This window comes from Mesoplodon densirostris, chromosome 9 (genome assembly GCF_025265405.1).
Source record: "Mesoplodon densirostris isolate mMesDen1 chromosome 9, mMesDen1 primary haplotype, whole genome shotgun sequence".
Taxonomy (NCBI): Eukaryota; Metazoa; Chordata; class Mammalia; order Artiodactyla; family Ziphiidae; genus Mesoplodon; species Mesoplodon densirostris.
In genome coordinates, this window is record NC_082669.1 from 109,314,303 (window position 1) to 109,333,478 (window position 19,176).

Here is a 19,176-nt window from a genome sequence, read left to right on the forward strand (position 1 = left end):
TGCATTAATTAGTGAGTTGAATACTATGTTTGACAGATGTTCATTTACATTTACATGAGAGTTATGATTTTCTCATTTTGAAAATGATAATCTAGTAGAGTCCATGCAGGACATTGGGCATCTGGCTCTGGTGATAGTGTGGACATGGTCCGCAGAGAGAAGATCTAGTTTGTTGATAAAGATAATAACATCTCTTTCTATGTGCTAGAGCTTGAGGTGTCCTTGTGGTATCCAGAGGTAAATGTCTACTGACCTTCTTTGCTGGAGACAGGAAAGGACTTAGGGAGTGAGGCCACAGCAATTTTGGAAAGGCAGACGCTCTAAATAAGTAACTGAGCATGGTGAGTGTTGGAGTGGTCTCTGCAAGTATACTGTACACACATGCATACACACACTCACAGGGGCAGGACAAAACTACTGCTCATTGCTAACTTGTTTTTTCATCAGAAAAATGGAGTGCTCCTCAAGCTTCATAGGCTGAGATGGAGAGTCTACCAAATAATTTAAAAATCAAATTAAACAGCAGAATAATTACTTTCAATCCACAGATACTTTGAGAGTTTCATTGACAAATTAATATAACACTCTTGCTGCAACCGTGTAACAATCAGACCAAACATAAGGATACCAGCCTTTGCTTGTCATCAAAAATAATCTTTGGATATTACTTGTTCACAAGGCGGGAGACTACTTAAAAAGTTACTCAAAACTTGGATATAGGGTCAAAAGGTGGGTGACATGTCCTTTCAAAGCCACAAAAAGGTGAAAGCTCATTGAGGGTTTGTCCAAGAGGATGTACTTCGACTCGCTGTTCGCTGTTGATTATAGGGAGAGGATACGGCACTGTAATAAACGTTTGGCACTTTGCGAGAATATGCACTTAAATTTTTTCTTCCGTTATAAGGTAACACTTTTTTTCACTCGTTAAATTTCCTGAACACTTAATTTAAAGCAGGAATTGATGGGGCACCTTCGATTAAGGAAACATTGTACTATTTTAGTTGAATTTTACTTATATCCTTGTAAGTATTCATGTTAACTAATCAAATCTTCTAACTTTCCATTTATCACCTAAGACATTGACAGGAGAGCGATATCAATGGCTGACAGCAATCAATCAATCAGTTATAAAGCACAATTACGAGACTAAGACTTGTTAGTCCCTTTTAATTTTCTTCTCCAATGGAGTAACTGTTTTGATTGCTAGATACAGCAAAGCAAAAGACATGCAATATTTTGATTTTCATGGAGCATTTAAGTTTTATATTTTGAGTAACACCATCATCAGCAGCTATAAATATAAAATATATAAAAATATAATATATATATTCTATATATGTAATATCTCTGAGTACATATCTTTGTTCTAGATGTCACAGCATTATAAAGTAAGGGGGCGTGGGTAAATGGTCCCTTCAATAGTTACACATCTTTTTTTTTTTTTTTTTTGCGGTACGGTGGCCTCTCATTGTTGTGGCCTCTCCCGTTGCGGAGCACAGGCTCCGGACGCGCAGGCTCAGCGGCCATGGCTCACGGGCCCAGCCGCTCCGCGGCATGTGGGATCTTCCCGGACCAGGGCACGAACCCGTGTCCCCTGCATCAGCAGGCGGACTTGCAACCACTGCGCCACCAGGGAAGCCCCAATAGTTACACATCTTGATTAAGGCTTCTCATTTCTCTTCCTCTGAAGAGCCAGTGGGGTGAGAGTTTAAAATCATTGGGATTTCTGGGAATTCCCTGGTGGTCTAGTGTTTAGGATTTAGTGCTTTCACTGCCGTGGCCTGGGTTCGATCCCTGGTTGGGGAAATGAGATTCCTCAAGCCTCACGGCATGGTCAAAAAAGAAAAAAATGTCATTAGGATTTCCACTTGAAAGTGAGCTGAGAAAATACAGTGACAGTAATGGAAAATTAACCTAGGTCATCTTGCTGCCTTTTAATATTTCTGAGAACAGATGGTTATAATAAATGGTCAGTTAAAATACATGTGTCTCCCCCATCCCATGTTGGTAATGGAAAGTGAGTGGTAAGGTTGTACATGTCTGAACACAGTCCTGGTAGAAGGGAACCTTTGACAAGACCTACTATCCTTGCTCACTATTTATAGGCAGAAATGAAACAAATTATGGGAAGGTTTCTTCCAGAAGAGGATAAGACACTTCTGGAATATCTTTGTCCACATTTTCTCCGGGTTGTTTTTGCTCATCTGAGTGAGAGGCTGTTGACATATCGAATTTCTAGGAACTGGTAGAATGTAAGATGCTGAAGGACACTAGTTGTTAGGAATCCAAAGGCGGGGAGAGCTGGAGCTGATAAATGCACTGGCTATATTTAGAAAATGAGGACAAAGGGTATAACTAGAGATTATAGTCCAGCCTACTTAATTTTAATTCTAAAAATGTTCAGAAAGCCAGTTGCGAAAATCTCAAACACTGACTTTGTAAAGGACACATTTTATCAGACCAATCCTAATTTTCTTCTACAATAGTGATTAACTACTAGAAGAGCTTAGAATGGGTATGAGACACTTCAATTTTAGGGAATTTTTGGCCTTTAAATTCTGAATAATACACGTCCTAGTAGGTTGTGAAATCTTTGGTGCTTACTAATATTAGGTTGATTTACATCACACACACACACATAAAATGATTACCTGGGGGTTAGCATGAGTTACCACGGGGCTGTGATTCCTTGCAACAATTCTGAAGTTCAAAAGGGCACTGAAAACAGAAGGGTTTTTGTTCGGTATGCGGCAAACTTTCTGGCTGTAAAACTTGACCTGAACCAACGTGAGGCCATTTTCAGTCTTTATACTACTTAGTGTGAGAAGTCCTATGTTTCACTGCAGAAACGTTAGAATGATTGATTACAGCATGCTGCCCTGACCCCTGCTGATGTTACCCGACGATCTATACCTGCACCATTTCCTTTCTGAGGCCTCGAAATTCTGAATTCTGAAATGCACCTGGAACTAAAGGCTGTGGATAAAGGACTGTAGAAAAGTATTAAATATTTTCTCTTAGCTTTTTTATTTATTTATTTATTTTTTAATTTATTTTTGGCTGTGTTGGGTCTTCGTTTCTGTGGGAGGGCTTTCTCTAGTTGTGGCGAGCGGGGAACTACTCTTCATTGTGATCGCTGTCCTCTCACTCTCTCGGCCTCTCCTGTTGCAGAGCACAGGCTCCAGACGCGCAGGCTCAGTAGCCGTGGCTCACGGGCTCAGTTGCTCCGTGGCATGTGGGATCTTCCCAGACCAGGGCTCGAACCCGTGTCCCCTGCATCGGCAGGCAGACTCCCAACCACTGCGCCACCAGGGAAGCCCCAATATTTTCTCTTAGCTTTTTAAAAAGAAAGGATTAAGAAGGCGCAAATAATACGCATGAATGATACTAAATTTCCAGAGGTAGTTCACATTGGCCTCCTTTTTTTTCATAGAATTAAAAGACTTTTTGAGAAGGATCCTCTGGTCTAGCCCCTTCATCTCACACATGAGGCAGCTAAGATCTAGGGAGGCTACGTGCTTTGCTTAAGGTCCTGTATTTCAAAACCCATAGGAGGGGCTTCCCTGGTGGCACAGTGGTTAGGAACCCACCTGCCAAGGCAGGGGACATGGGTTTGAGCCCTGGTCTGGGAAGATCCCACATGCCGCGGAACAACTAAGCCCATGCGCCACAACTACTGAGTCTGCGCTGTAGAGCCTGCGAGCCACAACTGCTGAGCCCGTGCGCCTAGAGCCCGTGCTCTGCAACAAGAGAAGCCACTGCAATGAGAAGCCTGTGCACCACAATGAAGAGTAGCCCCCTGCTCACCGCAACTAGAGAAAGCCCGTGTGCAGCAACGAAGACCCAAGGGAGCCAAAAATAAATAAATAAATTTATTAAAAACAAAAACAAAACCCATAGAGGACATTCAAAATGATTTTCTCAGCGACTTTTTATCAAGTCGCTGCCTATAAATGGCCCTGTCCAACTGCAGAATCGAACATCTGTAGCCTTTTAGTTTGGTCCTGCCTGACCCCCCCGAGTTCATGAGAAAACAGCACAAAACGAAATAAAACATGATTAGGATTCCCTTCATCCCCGGTGGGTGGGGCGAGGACTTGGTTTAGTTGCCGTCACGCCTGCGACCCGGGACCTGGGACCCAGACCTGGGGCTCTGCGGTCAGGGCTCGGGGTTCAGCATCCACCCAGGGGCACCTGCTGGGTTACATGCCTGAAGCTTGGTGCACGGGGCCTTCACAGCCTGTGGAGAGCTTGTCACCCCCCTGGAGCTCGGACATCCACGCCGGGTATATGTGAGAAACTCCATGGGGTTGCAGGGTAAATAGAATTCTGATTGTATCTCCTGTTTACATAGTCAGACACACAGCTTTGCTAATATCTAAGAGCCTGGTGGCCACGGGTCAGAACTGTAGCTGGTGATGTGACACTGCTGGAAAGGGAAGAAGAGGGGACACTGCAAGGGGCTGACGCAACCCCTCCATGCCTCCTTGCTGTCAGCACATCGTGAAGACGGCAGTTTACGTGCACAGGGTTAAGTGGCTTTATACGTTGTAGTATCTTTAAATTGTTTTTAAATTTTTATTATTTTCTTATTAAAGTATAGTTAATTCGCAATGTTGTGTTAGTTTCAAGTGTACAGCAAAGTGACTCAGTTATACACAATATATATATATATATATTCTTTTTCAGATTCTTTTCCCTTATAGTTGATTACAAGATATTGAACATACTTCCCTGTGCTATACAGTAGGTCCTTGCTATTTTTCTATTTTATATATATTAGTTTGTTTCTGCTAATCCCAGACTCCTGATTTATCCCTTCCCCACAGCTTTCCCCTTTAGTAACCGTACTTTGTTTTCTGTCTGTGAGTCTATTTCTGTTTTGTAAACAAGTTCATTTTTTTAGATTCCACAAATAAGTGATATCATATGATATTTGTCTTTCTCTGACTTACTTTACTTAGTATGATAATCTCTAGGTCCATCCATGTTGCCACAAATGGCATTATTTCAGCCTTTTTTATGGCTGAGTAATATTCCAATTTATATATGTACCATGTATTATCTTAAATTGTGTGATCTTCACAAAAGTTTTGTAATGAGATGGGGAATGACCCTGAAAATATTTTGTACCACACATAGGTTCATTGGTTGTTTCATCACAGAGTAGTTCAAAGAGTCTTCGAGTTTAAAGAGGAGCTATTCATTTCTTAGCTTTTGTGAAGTATCTTTTTCAGCAAGTTGGGCAAGGTTTGGTAATGAAACGAGTACAGAAGGAAACCAAATTTGATACCAGACTTTGAATAACTGTATCACAGTGTTAAATCAAGATCTTATGAAATAAGGAAGCACAATTAATCACAAAGTAAAGTGTGCTTTTTTCCATTAATAGATGAAATAAAATGAGAATTATTAAAAAATATTATTTATTTTATTCTTTTACATTTAAATTTTGTGTATGTTTTAGAATAATATTAATGCAGTAGCATATATACAAAACAATATATATATGCACAGACACACACACACACACACACACATATACAAAGCAAGTTCCAAAATTTTTTATAGCAGTGTATGATCAAGCATTTGGAGACCAATGACCCCAGGACCGGCTCCTGCCCTGTACCCTCAGCAGATGTCCCTGGTTCTGACCCCATCTTGCCTTGGAATGATGATATCTGACCCTGATTCTCTATAGCTGGATTGAACATTTTTGTTATTAACGCCAAAATACCAATCTGGAAAAAAATGCAAAAATATTCCTAGAGAGAGATGACAGTTTAATGGGTTTACATTTGCTAAAATGCATTAGCATTATGAAGTGTGGGATGGGAGGGACCTATTCAAATTCCTACTCTGTTGCTCACCAGCCTGTGCTCTTGGGCAACTTCTTAACCTCTCTGGGACTTGGCTCCCTCATTTATAAAGTGATGACAATGCATCTTCAGAGGGTTCTTGAAGCTTAGGTTCAAATAAGGTAGACTTTATGAGAAAACCGGAGTGTCTACTGCATCCTTAACACTCTCACTTCTCTCCATGGCTCCCACTCCCGAGAAAGCTCCTTCCCAACCTTTTTTTACGCGTGGGCAACCCTCTCACCTAGAGAGGCAATACACTCTCTGCAAAAGAGTGTTGTCTATTTTTGTTCATCACTGCTTCCCTGGAGCACAGCACAGGTGTGTGGAAGAACAGTTGAAGGAGCTATTAAATGTTTGCTGATCATTTAACTTTTCCAACTCTGTAAAGAGGGCATTTTGATATTCCTAAGTTGCAGATGAGGAAACTGAAGCTAGAGGTTAAGTAACTTGTCCGAGACAGCGGAGCCGGTCAGCGGCAGAGCAGGGCTTGTAAGCTGAGCTATTTAAGACTAGCACACGAAACCGTAGAAATCCATGGACACTTTTCTGGAATAGCTTGTCATCTTTTGTGTTTTCCCCCTTATTTTCCAGTACCTTCTACTCCATGGACAAAGTAACAAAGCCAAATACAAAAGGTGGCTGGGTTTTTGTTGTTGTTGTTTGTTTGTTTTTTTAACCTAGCAATTGATCTCACTGGCCCAACCAATTGAGCTTGAGAATTTGCATCATTTTTCTCTTTTGTCAACTGTAGGTAATCCCAGTGAGGGTTATACATATAACTGCACCACTATGAGGATGGCTACTACTATAGGCTTTGTGAAATTCTTCTGATCATCTGCCTGCTTGTATATTACTTGGGGGGGGAGGTCAGGGTGGGGATTCTAGGTAACAATCCAGAGAAGAACTAGAAGGCATGATCTAACTCTACTGTTTTGGTGAAATCCTTGCAATTTCTTGGTAGATATTGCATATTTCCAGATACTCCAGAGCTTACACATCTGCCACCAAAGCAGGGATGGCAGACAGAGAAGTTGTTGCCATTTATTGAATGCTTATGAAGTTCCAGGCACACTTTCTGTCAGTTCATTTAATCTTCACACCATTTCTACATGGTCAGCCTTGTTTCCCCCTCTTTTACAGATGAATGTATTAAGTTTCAGAGAGGGTGAGAACTTGTCCAGGGTAACTCAGATTGCATGTGGCAGAGTCAGAACTGGAACCCATGTCCACTTGGATCAAGATCCCCACCTTTAATCACTACTCACACCATCTCTTGTGAAGATAACGCCCAGAACTGCCAGGCTGATTGACAAGTTTTCTTCTTTCCAGAATGAAAACCAGTGACTATCATTGAACACAAGTGTCTTGCCTGATGCGTGTGCTGTTTTGGAGTCTGATTGCTGCCTTGGAATCCCAGATCCACCACTTAGTTCTAAACTTGCTTCCCTATCTACAAAATGAGCATAATGACAATAGCACCAACCTCCCAGAGCTGTTTTAGGGATTAAATAAAAGTACTCATGTAAAGCATTTAGCACAGTGATTCGTAAGTTTTTTTAAATGTTAGCTATTTTTCACAGGGAACTATATTCAGTATCCTGTGATAAACCATAATGGAAAAGAATAAGAAAACGAATGTATATATGTAAAACTGAATCATTTTGCTGTACAGTAGAATTAACACAACATTGTAAATTAACTATACTTCAATAAAATAAAAATTTTAAATGATAGCTATTTTTATTATTAGACAGTTCCCAACGTAAATATGGATGGAGTTCCAAAAGTTCATTTTACATTCAGTTGTTTGGACTCAGAACATATGAACAATATTAGATGTTCTATTTGATTACCCATAAATACTATTATTGTGTCACTGGCAATGTATGGACTTAGATGTGCATCCCAGAAGCCGGGGCTCTGCAGGGTAAGGAAGGGGCACAGCACAATCTACTCTATCCCAGGGCTGTTCTCCATGGGGGGCCAGGTCCTAGAGCCCTCAAGCTGCCTTAAGCCCTTCCTCTATGGTTCTAGGAGGTTTTCTGCTTCAATATTATTCTCTTCCTGCAGCAGTAATTAAATATTCAGTGCCTCTGGCCGTTGTCCAAGCCTTAAAAAAAAACAAACAATCCTCTTCTCCCTGCCACGCTTGCCCTCTGTGCCCTGCATCAAATATCCTGTTTCCTCAGTAGCTGGCTCAGGAAAGCAACCGCTAATGTATGATGATCTGTGAAAGCCCTAAACCTCTTAACCTTCCCAGAGTTGTTTACCTTTTTGAAGAAATGGAATCTAGAGTTTCAGGCAGCGACACAGAGAGCAATCCCAGAATCCGTAGCTCTGGGATATTAATGATGACCGTCTTACAGTGTCGTTTTGAGAATGAAGTGCCCTCAGACAGGGCTAATGGGTCCACTATCTGTTTTCTGACATAATACCCGTAGGACGGAAGGTACTTTGAGGCAGACCCGCTTTACCTGGAAGTTTGACCTGGGATCATCTCTCTTAAGTTGACCTTGTTTTCTTTATCACCTCTTTCCTTCTTCCATTCCTTAAACCACTTTTTCTGAGAGCTTCTGGATTAAAAAAAAAAATAGTTGTAAGGTAGACGGACTCTGGTAAAAACTGGGACCTCTGATGGGGTATGTGCTTGTTCAGTGACTAAGAGATTGTTGATGTGTTGGCGGAACGCAAGAAGGATATGCAAACCAGTGACAAGAGTGTGTGGGTGACAGATAGCTGAAGACTAAGATTCCTATATTGTCCAAGCTAAAATTTAGGACACATGATCTAAGTACAAATAAATTTATGGAGACAATGGGACCAAATAATTGAAACTGGGATGCACGTCAAACTTATGATGGCTGAAAGAGCCGGGCAGATAACTGGAGAGAGAAGCCTTGTGGTGCAGTGGGAAGAGTTTTGACATTTCTATGTCCCTGTGCCATAGGCAAAGACAAAGATGAATAACCCAAAGCCCCACCTTGCCTCTTCCAAACATAACAGAAAGTTAGTGACATCCTTTTTATGGCACTGGAGGAATGAAGAGCATCTGCCCTCTCTGCTCAGCTCCAGACCAGCATTTCCAACTGCTTCCTGAGCATCTTTCCCTTGATGTCCAGGAAGTGCTTCAAAGGGAACCTGCTGGTCCTTCTTTGATCTCAGTTCATGGCTTCCCCATACACAGAACCATACAAGCTAAATATAGCAATTATTTTGTCTTCCTCTTCCTCACTTAAAAAAAAAAAACCAACTGGTCCCTGAGACCTTTTATTTCCATATTTCTACCACTGAAATATCTTTTCTATCCCTATTGCCATCATGACCCTCTATTTCAACTACTTCATTGGTTCCTTAGTTAACATCCTTGCATTCAATCTCGTCCTCTCTATTCCCTCCAGACATCCACACACACACACACTTTCCTCCTGCAAAATCTTTGGATATTTATCGTCTAGAATAAACTATAATGTCATACAATAGTGCTGAAGGTTTTGCCCAGTTTGATTTCAGACTCTTCTTCCTAACTTCATCTCAACCAACGAACGTATCCTGCATTGGCTCACACCGGACTAGTCATTTCCTGAAATAAGCCTCTGTGCTTTTGCAAATGCTGTTCTTCTCTTCCCACTTTTCATTGTTTTATTTTTAGATGTCTCTCCCTCTGTGGAGCTTGTCTTAGGTCTCCTGATGAGAATTAATTATTCTCTCCTTGGCGTTCCCTACAACGTCCCCATCTATCCTAGCATGTTCAGAGACTGACATGTATACATTTCCTCCTCTCCCCCCCCCCGCACAGGCGTTCATCTTTAGACCCCAATCACTTAGCCCACTGCCAGCATCTAAAAGGTACTTGCTAATAAATGCATAAAGTCAGAGCTGAAATTCAAACCAAGGGAATTTGCCTTCCAAGCCTGGACCTTTCACCAATACAGACAATGTAGCTCTGAATCACAAAATCTTTAGCACCATGACTGAAGTGTCCTTGGTCACAAGGGAGAGCTGGTAAGAGGATGAATGATTCAACATAGCTCATCTCCACTAATGGAAAAATGTCTCAAATCTTAAGTATTAGTGACGATAAGTCTATGTCAATCCTTTTTTTTTTAATCCCTTAGTTATAATCCAAATAGCTGGAACAGAGCTGTGTGATTGTGGCCACAAAAATCTAAGGTTAAGAGAATTGCTAATCAGAGAAAAGCAGTCACTGAGAATCCGGGCAGTAATGATATTGAACACTTTACATGTTACAATGCCTGGTATTTTTATAAGCTAATTTGAAAACTCAGAAAAATCCTTCCTTACAGATAAGGCAACTAAAACTTAGAGATGTTAAATAACTCATGCAGAAACATATTTAAGTTTCTGAGATGAGATCTGAACACAGTTCTGAAAGACTTCCAAATTTAGCCTCTTTCCATACTCCAATAAACGAGTAAAATTAATTTTATACATTTTTTGTTGGTACAAACTAATACAACTAAAAGTATCTGGATTGGGGCTTCCCTGGTGGCTCAGTGGTTGAGAGTCTGCCTGCCGATGCAGGGGACATGGGTTCGTACCCCGGTCCGGGAGGATCCCACATGCCGCAGAGTGGCTGGGCCCGTGAGCCATGGCCGCTGAGCCTGCACGTCTGGAGCCTGTGCTCTGCAACGGGAGAGGCCACAACAGTGAGAGGCCCGCGTACCACAAAAAAAAAAAAAAAGAAAAAAAATCTGGATTAAGAATACAGTATAATTTTTATCTTAACTGATAGCTATTTCTTATCAGTTATAATTATTGGGAACACAGTGACCAAATGTTTTCCTGCAAACTACTCTTGCTTAGAATTCATATTGCACCTTGATAAGTAAGAAGCACAAGAAATAGTAAGATAAGACAGGAAACATTGTGGTCGTGTGTCCAGTTTCAGATACATTTTGTTGCAACCAGAGTTTCAGCTGGATGAAAAGACAAACTCAGCAGGTGTGGGTTCTCACTTTGCACCCTCCTACCTGTCACTGTTCAGGTAGAAACTCTTTAAGTTTCCCTGCACATCTTTTCCTGCCCAAAATGACCAAGTCAATATCCAGTGAAGACATGTTGAAATGGCACAGTCTTGCTTCCTTTATTCCCTTATAATTATATGAGTTCTGTGATGCTTCTAAAAATCGTTCTAGAATGAGCTTCAAAAAGGACAGGAGAGGCCCCTGGGAAGACAACTCCTCCAAAACCTGTTGCTTGTGAGATTGCACAATGGCGAGAAACGTTTGGACTTAGAGCTCTTGGCAGTACATTCTGTCCAGATTGCTTGGCGTCCAATTCCGCTACTCAGCAGTTTCACTCCGATTGGCAAAAGAATTAGATTTTTATTGGATATTACTCAGTCTCTAGAACGTATAGTAATTGCCTAATGGGAGTTCATGGGCATTTGTTACTGGAAATAGAAAACATTCAAGGTGAAGAGCTCAAAAATTTCAAAGTGTATTTGAAATCATCAAAGGACTGGGTTAGTCTGAAGGACCAACTGCTGAGATTCCTTCAGGCTCTAACATACATTGAACCTATGCATACCAGATGCTGGTTTTGAAACACTTTAGCATTTTCCTGTTTTCTCAAGGGTGCCTAAAGAAAGTGCCCAGAACAAAATTAAACTTTTAATATATCCTAATTTGAAAAGTACGAGTCTCCAGTTCTTTATTTCAGAGAGGTTTTTATAATATCTCCCTCATGGGATTGTTATGAAGATTAAATGTGTGATGGAGTGAAAATGCTTTGTAAACTAAGATACTGTTATAATTTAGTTTTCTCCATGAGCAGTGGATAGGAAGTAGTTACAAATAAAACCATAGGACTGTTTAGTAGAGCAGAAGACCTCATTAAAATGCACATCTGGGGCTTCCCTGGTGGCGCAGTGGTTGAGAGTCCTCCTGCCGATGCAGGGGACACGGGTTCGTGCCCCGGTCCGGGAAGATCCCACATGCTGCAAAGCGGCTGGGCCCGTGAGCCATGGCCGCTGAGCCTGCGCGTCCAGAGCCTGTGCTCCGCAACGGGAGAGGCCACAACAGTGAGAGGCCCGTGTACCGCAAAAAAAAAAAAAAAAAGAGAGAGATAAAATGCACATCTGCAGACTTCATCTCTAGACTCTGACATAGAGTTGGTGATTGATTCTGATTAGAGCCGTGAGGAAGCACTCATCCTGTTCTGTTGAATGAATAAATGATGTGGATTTGAACTGAAATTGGAAGGACGAGTGAGCTTTGAATGGAATGGATGTAGAGGATGGGGTAGGTAAAGAAGAATGTTCTAGACTGAGGAGGCTGCACGAAGACCAGACAATAGCAATGGTTTGGTCCGCGGTCGGCTGTGCCCAGACGTGTCAAGGGCATCATGCGAGATGAGATTGGAAAGGCGACTTGGGAACAGATCATGGAGGACCCTGAATGCCAACTTGAGGGTTTGGATCAAATTCCGTAACAATAAGGAGTCACTGAAGGTTGTGGGGAAGGGAGACTGACATGATGTACAAACTTTCTGGGTTTTGCCATGTTGCTTCTCCTAGCAGCATAATTCACCCCAAGATGTCTTGGATGGGCAAAACATGGCAATAGGCTGGCTGGCAGGAAGCTATGGAGTAGTTTAGCAAGAGTGACAGTAGGAGAAAAAGCAGGGTCATAGACACAAGGGATTGAATGAACGGCACAGGAGGGGAGCAAGAAGAGGGGTAGGGGATGGAGGACCAGTTTTCCAGTCAGAATCATTGCCATGGGTGGAGGCAGAAACAGCAGAGTTGATCTGAATAAGGTCAGAGCTTTAGGTGATTTCCTTACCAATCTTGTGGTTTTATATCTGTTATCAATTCAGCACACTCCAGCCAATCAACTCCAGCTTGGACCATTTTCTCACACTATTGCCAAGACCTCTGGGTGGTCCTTTGAGTGCAGTGACAGGCCCTTCCTCTTAAAGGAGAATGCCAGCTACTTTCAAAGGAACGGACCCTAGTTTTTGGGTACTCCTTTCTCTATTTGTATCCTCATGGCAACAGAGAACACACAGATCGCTCCTACCCAGCTCTGCAAATTAAGATTCACAGAGCTGCTAGGTGGGCAGTTTTTCAAGACAGCCTTTAGTTTTTGTGTTCTTTTTCCTTCTTGGCCCAGCACGACTAGTTAAATGCAGGAAATTAAGATCACATTGTCCGCGTGTGCCTTGACTAAATTCCATTAGATTGACAACCCCAAAAGTCCTGATTATTTTGTTTTTAAGTTGTCTTCATATGCATAAAAATGCATTGTAACCAGCATCAAAAGATGTTTATTAAAAGTTCATTTGAGAGGGATGCTGGGTTATACAGCCCTCAGGAGAGTAGGAAACGGTCACATCATCTGCCACGGAAGTGATGCTGAATTCTATACAGGAAGCATTCTGGTTCCCTGTTTCTGCCTTTTTGGGGGTTGGGGGAGGGGAGTAGGAGGCTATTGTTGGGTAGAAGCACGATAAAGAGATGCTCGTTCCTGCCACAGAAAGCCAACTATTGATGAAACATTCCTCTCATTACAAGGAGGCTGTAGAATTTTGCTAAGTATGTTGGAGGGAGCAAACCTTAGCAATATAATTAATAGAGACTGTACTTGAAGTGCTTCTTACAGAATGGGAAGTTTATTTCTCTGTGGGTGTTTTGGCCTTTGTCAAAAGGGATGCCATCAGTCTCTGATCTATAGGAGTTTATGATCTAAGAAGAATAACACACAAGAATGGGTTGTAATGTATATAAAAAACAGTAAAAACACAAACACAGAAATTATACATAACCTTTGCTTTTATTTGCTTTTGATGATGACAGCAAATAAAAGCAAGTGTCATGTATAATTGAGAGGCTTAAAAATTGCTGGATAGGGCTTCCCTGGTGGCGCAGTGGTTGAGGGTCCACCTGCCGATGCAGGGGACGCGGGTTCGTGCCCCGGTCCGGGAGGATCCCACGTGCAGCGGAGTGGCTGGGCCTGTGAGCCATGGCCGCTGAGCCTGTGCGTCCGGAGCCTGTGCTCCGCAACAGGAGAGGCCACAACAGTGAGAGGCCCGCGTACTGCAAAAAAAAAAAAAAAAAAAAAAAAAAAAAAAAAAAAATTGCTGGATGACTTTCATTTATTCAGTAACCATTCACTGGGTGGCTACAAAATGCCAGAAGTGTCCAATGAACTAGAGACATAAAATTATACGAGACATAGTTCTACTCTCAGAGAGCTCCTGGTGTACCAAGGGCTACGGAAGCGTAACCCTTATGATGCCATCAGAGAAGTGAAAATGTGGAAAGATGTAGGAGGCTCTCTGGGAACCCAGAGGAGAGAGCGATTACTCCTTCTGGAAGTTGAGGGAAAGCTTCAGAGAGTGGGCAGGTCTCCACCTGGGTCAGCAAGGATGAATTCTTTATTTATTTGATTAATTTATTTATATATATATTTTGGCCACACCGCCCGGCATGGGGGATCTTAGTTTCCTGACCAGGGATCGAACCTATGCCCCCTGCAGTGGAAGCACAGAGTCTGGAATGCACTGGACTGCCAGGAAGTCCCTAAGGATGAGTTATTTAAATGACAATTCCAAGCAGAGGCTAAAGGAGTGAAAAGGCATAGAATCAGTTAGAATATATGGTTTAATTAGGAAAATAACGAGTGAGGCAGAAACTATTTGTTGTCATTCCCCTTCTTGCTCATTAAATCCCATTCCCATCAGGCATCGGTACCATATGCTTCTGAGGACTTGAGGCCCCGCTCCAGCCCACGAGTATGGTCTTTAATAGTCTAAACTAATCACAGTCTATCAGTTCCCCTTACCAATGACTGCTTTTGGCATAGGCTGGTGTTATGAGTTGAACTGTCTCCCAAAAAGACATGTTGGAATCCTCACCCTGGTACCTGTAAATGTGATCATATTTGGAAACAAGGCCTTTGCAGATGGAATCGTGGTAAGATGAGGTCATTAGGGTGGGCCTTAATCCAGTATGACTGGTCTTTATAAGAAGAGAACACCACCTGATGATGCAGAAACACACAAGGAGAACACCACGTCATGAAGAGGCAGAGACTGGAGAGATGCATCTATAAACCAAGGAACACCAGGGTTTTATGACTTTCCTCCTAGAGCCTTTCGAGAGGGCTGGTCCTGCTGACATCTTTTTTTTTTTGTGGCTGCGTTGGGTCTTCATTGCTGTGCGTGGGCTTTCTCTAGTTGCGGCAAGTGGGAGCTACTCTCCGTTACTGTGTGCGGGCTTCTCACTGCGAGGGCTTCTCCTGTTGCAAAGCATGGGCTCTAGGCACGCGGGCTTCAGTAGTTGTGGCATTCAAGCTCAGTAGTTGTGGCTCGTGGGCTCTGGAGCGCAGTCTCAGTAGTTGTGGCGCACGGGCTTAGTTGCTCTGCGGCATGTGGAATCTTCCTGGACCAGGGCTCGAACCCGTGTCCCCTGCATTGGCAGGCGGATTCTTAACCACTGCAGCACCAGGGAAGCCCCCTGCTGACATCTTGATTTTGACCTTCTACCCTACTGTGAGATAACAAATGTCTGTTGTTTTAGGCTGCCCAGTTTGTGGTACTTTGTTACAGTAGCCCTGGGAAACTCATGGAGTTGGATAATGAAATGAGAGAAAGCAGCTAGGGACTTCCAGTGACACCCTCCTCCCTCTCCTTCTTAGAAAAGAACCAAGATGGTGTATTTCTCCCTCTGTCTTTGCCCATTACAGTTATGGTGGATGGAGTGGCTGTACCCATTTCACAACAGCAAGGGGATCTGTCTGAGCACCAAGGCCAATCTGCAGAGTCTGGTAGAACAGAATGTACAGGCCCACAGTGATGTCATGGAATGGTTGAATTATCCTGGGATTTCTGGATTTTCTATTATATGAAATAATAAAATTTGCTATCTCCTGTGCCATCTTAAGGGAAAACACCTTAACTCATACATCCAGGGTTAGTGGTGTCCAGAGGAAATAATTGAAGTCAGGAAGTCTTTTGTTTACTACAAGCTACTGGCCATGGTCACCATTTCCAATAAGTCCTATGCAAAAGGGACACTCCCCCAAAAGGCACATCCTTTATTACGAGCCAGTTCCAAATTCCATTAAGGCTTCTTCCCTGGTGAAGGGGACGGGCCCATATATGAGTCTTGAGGTCCTCCCGGCCTTTGTATGTGTTTCCCATCCCAGAAACATTCTCCCACCCCACCCTCTCCACCATCAAGCTATTCTCCACCCACCTTCTGGCTTTCAGCTTAGACACCATTGCTTTGAGAAGATCATTGACTCCCAAGACAGGTTTAGGTGCCCTGTTAATGGCTTTCTGGGCACCCTGGACTTGCACCAGCTTGGATTACACTGTATTGCAACTGCCTGTTTACTGTTGCTATCTCTCACTAGACTCTAAAGTCTTGGGGGCAGAGACTGTAAATGTCCCACTTACTGTTTCATGCCCCATCTAATACAAGGCCTCTCTCATAGTAGGCACTTGATCAATATGTATTAAGCGAATGAAAGACGTGGAAGTGCTGACAGTCTGCAGTCTAGAGTTTACAACACTCTGTTGAGGGTCATGGAAAAGTGGGGCTGGGCAGGGCTTTGGCAAAATGCAAAGGAGTGAGCCTTTGCCCCCAGCCTCTGGGTCCTATACTGGGATTCCTCCACACTCCTGACCTTTCCTTTTCCTCCCACCTTCTACTTTTCTTTCTAGTTCCCTTAAAACATTTCTAGATCTGGCCCTTATTTGAACTGAATAGGTTAAAAAAAAAAAAAAAGGAATGATCATGGGTTACCTAGCATGACCAACTAATCTACTACTTTTCCTAGGGAAAAAGCAGTTTAAAAGTGCTTTTAAGGGACTTAAAAGTTGCTGGTCCAGTGGTAGGACTCCACACTTCCACTGCAGGGGACATGGGTTCCATCCCTGGTCGGGGGAACTAAGATCCCACAAGCCGTCCGGCAAGACCCGCCAAAAAAACAAACAACAACAACAACAAAAAATGTGCTTTTAATACCAGTTAAACTACACGGAATTATGTCTCCAGAAAGCTCCTAAAAAATAATGTCAGGAATTTATTAGAGGGAGGGAGGAGGAAGGAAGTGGGACTTTCAGTACCTTCATAACACAGGTGGTAAGTGGTTGCCTACTTTGGTCCCAGGGTTCCAGTAAGAACTTTTGGACATCATCCCATCTTTGATACTTGAAAACGTTTTCCATAATGATCTTGGTGTAGTGTTAACCCAATCTAAGGTCATTCATTTCTAAAGGCTGACCATGCATTTGTTTTATAGGTTTTTCTTCTATAGAGGAAGGCATGCAGTGTTCTGGTAGGTATAAGAATTCTAACGGCAATTTTTTTCTTTATTCATTCAAAAAACATTTGGGTGCCTCCCATGAATGCACCAAATACCGTGCTAAGCATCCGGTGATCAATGGTAAGATATTCAGGAGCCCTATCCTAGCGGAGTTTATATTCCAATGGGAGGACAGACTACAAATAAAAATATAAATTTGCTCCCAATGTTGTGAATGAAAGTAATAGATTGTTGAGATAAGAGAGTAACGTGCAGGGAGGGCACCTAGTGGGTGATCACAGACAACTAATCTAAGAAGGTGACATTTGAGCGGAGACTCAAAGGATGAGAAGGAGTCAGCCTTCGGAAATGGGGTCACGTTCACCGTTAAGTCAGTTAAAAATAGCCCGCAGTCTCTCAAGCAGCAAGGTTGGACGTATGGGCAACGAGGCTCCGCCGCCAGCACTAAAGATGGCGGACGGGGGGGGCGGGGACGGGGCTGCCTGCGCCGTGATTGGTCAGTCAGGAGATGCGTCACGTGGGCTGAGGCGAGCATCCGGGCTCCCGGCAGAGGCGCTGCGGAGGCTCCCGGGAGCGGGCGGCGCGGGGCTAACGCGGCAAGCGGACAGCGGCGGGACCTCCTGGGCAGCCAGCGTGGACGGAGCGGCGCGCGTGCTGAGCATGGCGGGCTCCCTGCCTCCCTGCGTGGTGGACTGCGGCACCGGGTAAGAGCCGCGGGCGCCCACCCCGCTCCCGCGCGGCCCCGCTCCCGCCCCGGCGCCGAGCACCTGCCCGCGGCCCGCCCCCTGTCTCACCTGGAGGCGCCCCGCTCGGGGCCCGGGTCTCGGCCGACAGCTGGGCAGGTTCGGGCGGCCGGCCCGTCTCCGCGCCCCGCTCCTCTCCTCCACGCCCGCGAGGGCCACGCGCGGAGCTCGCTCCCCTTGATGCGAAGAGGACCGAGGGGAGGAGTCGGGCCGGCTCGCCTTGCCTCCCGCCTCCTCTCTCCGCGTTCGGCCGGGGCCTCCCGGGATGCCAGGTTTCAGGCGGGCGGCTGCAGACCCCGCTGCCGTCACTTGCCTTCTGCTTGCCTGACGGTGCCCCTACCTCCTCACGTTCTTAAAAGGGGCCCTCGTTTTGGGTTCCCAAACGCATGCCATTTCTCCTTGCTGATGATTCTCACTTACTTGTGGAGGTTTTTATATTCATCTACCAAGTTGACACCTTTTTTTGCAGCCCACTCTGCTCTCTTCCAGGAGTGAATGGTTCTCTCGGGCTAAGCTCGTGCTTTACTTTGCGTAGAGTTGCCTTTTCACTTAAAAAAAAAAAAAAAAAAAAGACTCCATTTTGAAAAACAGTCTAAATTTGGGAAAGCCTGTTTGTGGTATAGTTTTTATTTCGCATTACTTTTGGGGTGTGATTGCTTCTTTTGATGTTGTTGAGATATGCAAAAGAGACCTTAGGAAGTTTCCTGTACTTTCTTTCAGTGGCCCCCGCTTCACTGGTTTTAGGAAGGTGCTCACCGAATCCATCTAGCTGGTGGTTTAGAAATTCAAGCTTGCCTGCTTGCAGTGTAGGTGAAGTACCTAATAAAGTAGCCTGGAAGTAAATTTAGCCTCTTAAAGATCTTTCAAGATGGGGTTTTAATCATTTTTTCCACAAAATATTCCATGGTATGTTCACCTTAGCCTTGATTCTTTTCTGTAGAGAAATGCACTTGGTTTCGTTTCCTTGACAACCTTGTAGGGGTGTCTTCTTTAATTTGCTTCAGTCCGTCTCCTACGGATCGTTCCTTCCTTTTGCTGCTGAAGCCACCGGTAGTGGTTACAGGCTGGAAAAAACTGCCTCTTTGCTTGTACTAATTTTCCCTTTTGAAATGCACATTGTACCAGAAGTTCCGGGGCTCTTTATTTTAGAAGTTGTTTTGCTATCCAAAACCCAAGCCCAAACCAGCATTGATATTAACCCCCCGCCCAGTTGTTGGCTTCCTTATTCAACCCCTCCTCCCAGGAACTGGTGTTCACCCCACACCCACCTGAGGT

The 19,176-nt window shown here is 43.8% G+C and overlaps 1 protein-coding gene across 1 annotated transcript in view; it reads left to right on the forward strand.

Moving 5' to 3' along the window:
- The first annotated feature begins 17,721 nt into the window (after window positions 1-17,721).
- Window positions 17,722-19,176, forward strand: part of ACTR3B (actin related protein 3B) — a 63,860-nt gene continuing 62,405 nt past the window's right edge. The window contains 1 exon segment of the mRNA XM_060108286.1: window positions 17,722-17,862. Coding sequence (XP_059964269.1) covers window positions 17,819-17,862 — 44 coding nt within the window. The 5' untranslated portion in view covers window positions 17,722-17,818.